The sequence below is a fragment of the Rhinopithecus bieti genome, unplaced genomic scaffold (assembly GCF_001698545.2).
Source record: "Rhinopithecus bieti isolate Rb0 unplaced genomic scaffold, ASM169854v2 scaffold_42658, whole genome shotgun sequence".
Lineage (NCBI taxonomy): Eukaryota > Metazoa > Chordata > Mammalia > Primates > Cercopithecidae > Rhinopithecus > Rhinopithecus bieti.
In genome coordinates this window covers 24,762-27,651 of record NW_016817426.1, presented here as the reverse complement: position 1 = coordinate 27,651, position 2,890 = coordinate 24,762, and the positions used below count along the sequence as shown (strand labels likewise).

General features: G+C 36.3%; 1 protein-coding gene across 1 annotated transcript; it reads right to left on the bottom strand.

Moving 5' to 3' along the window:
• Nucleotides 1-803: 803 nt before the first annotated feature.
• On the bottom strand, nucleotides 804-1,846 carry LOC108517890 (putative P2Y purinoceptor 10). The gene is given in 2 exon segments (XM_017855989.1): nucleotides 804-1,480; nucleotides 1,483-1,846. Coding segments are annotated over 2 exon segments (1,041 nt in total).
• Between the last annotated feature and the right edge of the window lie 1,044 nt (nucleotides 1,847-2,890).

Here is a 2,890-nt window from a genome sequence, read left to right as displayed (position 1 = left end):
TAAACATACCAAGTAAAGTTGTGACTGAGGTTGTATATACAGCAATCAATTTAGGCAGACTATGGCACAGTTGATTTTAATGAACACATATAACAAAATATTTTCCAAATGAGTGCTGTTATATAAAAACCTACATCACATCATACATATTCACAGACATTCAAGCAAAAAACCTTCATTGTAAGCCCTGAAACTCAAGTTTGTGAAATATGTAAGGAGATAACTTTATTTTTTGTTTAAGGTGTATTCATTGTGTGAATCCCATGATACTGTTGAGATATTTGAGGTTCATCTGAATTGTTTATTTCCCAGAGGAGACCAAAGAAAAATCTCATCAGTATTCCAAGTTATAAGGATGTTAATTAACATGACTCATATTGATATTAAAAAGCGTTTTCTCTATAATCTTGTTTGCTCAAGTAGTGAATATTTTCTAAAGAAAGCTATGGTCATACTGCTCTCCTGTACGCTTTTCAATATTTGGACAATTCACCTGTTTTCATTGTATATTTGTTTCTCTCAGAAGAAGAAAAGATTGAATCTACTGCTCTGAAATAGGTGTGCAATTCATTCTGTTGCTCATCATCTTCTGTAAGGAAAGATTTTTTTTCACATGCTCCATAGAGCAATATGTTTCCATTCTGACAGAAAATTTATGCATGTATAATTTCTTCAGAAGGATCATTTTGAGGTTAAAGGGAAGGAGACATGTTTAAGATATTCAACACCACTTTTTAGAAAAATCTTCAAAGTGACATTGCTACACTAATAGAGCATATCGATTTTTCTAGTTAATTATTTGATTATATTGTCTTGGAATCATTGAAACATTCAAGAGAGATAGTTTGAAGATCCTTCTTTCTCTGATGAATTTCTAAGGTACTGTCATTGCATCTCATACATGACTGAAGAACCAAGTTGCCATGATCTGAAAATCGATCACGAAATTTTGAGGTCATAAAATAATATACAACAGGATCAAGAAAACAATTCAGATTTGCAAGAGACAGGGACATAATGTGGAAACAGAGAGTGCTCTTAATAAAAGAGCAGTTCAAAAAGACATGTTCCTTCACCATCATAAAGAATGGGAAGTTGAGATGGTAAGGAGTGAAACACACAAGGAACACCATTTCACACATCAGGACCATCCTCAAAGCCTTTTTCCTCTCTTTGGTATTCCTAGGGGGAACTTGGAATTCCCGTAAAGATTTTCTTGTTTTCCATGTGAAATAAGTAATAATTATAATGGGTAATAGAAACCCTCCAAGTTCAGCTACAGTTACCATGCCAAGGGAGGAAGTCATGTTAATGTGCTGAAGCCCTAAGGCATCAAAGCAGTATTCGGTGTTGTTGCCTAAGCCAGTGCTTCTCAGAATGGGAAATGGTAAACAAGCAGTCCCCATGATGACCCAGATGGCAGCACTGATGCCCATGTCATACCTACGCTTCCAGTCTCCGGCTCTGAAGCTCTTGAGGGAAAGAAGCACCTCTGAAGGCTGATGCATGTCAGGAAGCAAATGCTGGCATATATGTTGAGATACTTCAGATAGAAGCACACTAGGCCAAGGGCCCCCTGGAAAGGCCAGTGGTGACTGATGTAATAGTAAATCCAGAAGGGTAAGGACAACACATGTGCAAGCTCAGCCACAGAGAGGTTGATAATGAAAATGATGGCTTTATTTTTCTTGTTAATGAAGCGACGCAGAATCCACAAGGTCACAGTGTTGGCCAGAACACCAGGTATGAATATAAAGATATAAGTAGCTTCATACAGGGAGTACTGAAATGGCATTTGAAGATTAGTGCACTTTGCTCTTGTGCTGTTTGTGCTGTTACTTCCCATCTTGAAGACTTAGGTTCCTTCTTTAGTAAAGCATTAGAATGACAATTTCGGCAGAAAATAGAGTAACAATAGAGTCAGAGGCATGTTAGCTCATGTTTGGGTATACAAATATATTTGTTTTCTAATAAAGAAGAATTTGTGCAAACTTTTATAAATTCAAAATGTCTATGTAAACTAAAATAGCATACCAATCTACAAATGGATAACAGTATTGAGGATGACATTTTCAGGAATCCAAAAGATTAGTATTTTTGCAATAACTTCAGTTATATTTCTCCCTTAGTATTTAACAGAGAAGTAATCAAACTTGTAGACCTAACCAGCAGGCAGGACCCTACTGCAAAATAGTCCCCAGACATAAATTTCAAAACTGTCATGAGGTTACACATTTTAGTTTTACTGTCTTCATCTGTATTTTCAAACTTTAAGTTCTAAATGAATCCCTCATCAGCAACCCTGGGAGAGAGAAAATTTAATTCATTGTCAACTGCAACCTTGTAAATAAGTAGGTGACTGCCAAGGCAAATCTGTGAACCTTTGTGAATAAGACATAGGATAGGAGCCTGAGGAAGGGCTGGCAAGTTACCAGTCCTCGGAATGATAGGGGCTTGGAAAAGACAGTGCTACTCAGATAACCTTTGCCTCCTTCAGAATTTGGCAGAGAGCAAAATTTGTCTTCCTTATATGTCATTGTACTTTTCAGAAGCTCCTATAATTGAAGTTCTGTGTTTATTAACGTAATTATGGTAATCTCAGACATTCACATTTATTGGGACTATCCTTGCAACCGCTTTAGGCAACTACTAGAGTATGTGAAGGACTAGAGTGTATCTGGTAGTAGATACAGTAAAAAGCGTGTATCTCTCTTTCACTTCTCAGGGCAAGTCCTGTGAAAACTATTATTGTAGATGGTTCAACTTTTAAAAATCAATAGTTAGAATTTTCTTCCCTTTAGTGAGTCAAATCTGTTCTATCATTTCAACTTATTTCTGCCTGCTAAGGCCAAATAAAATAAAGTCATGTTACACATCTTCAAATATATGA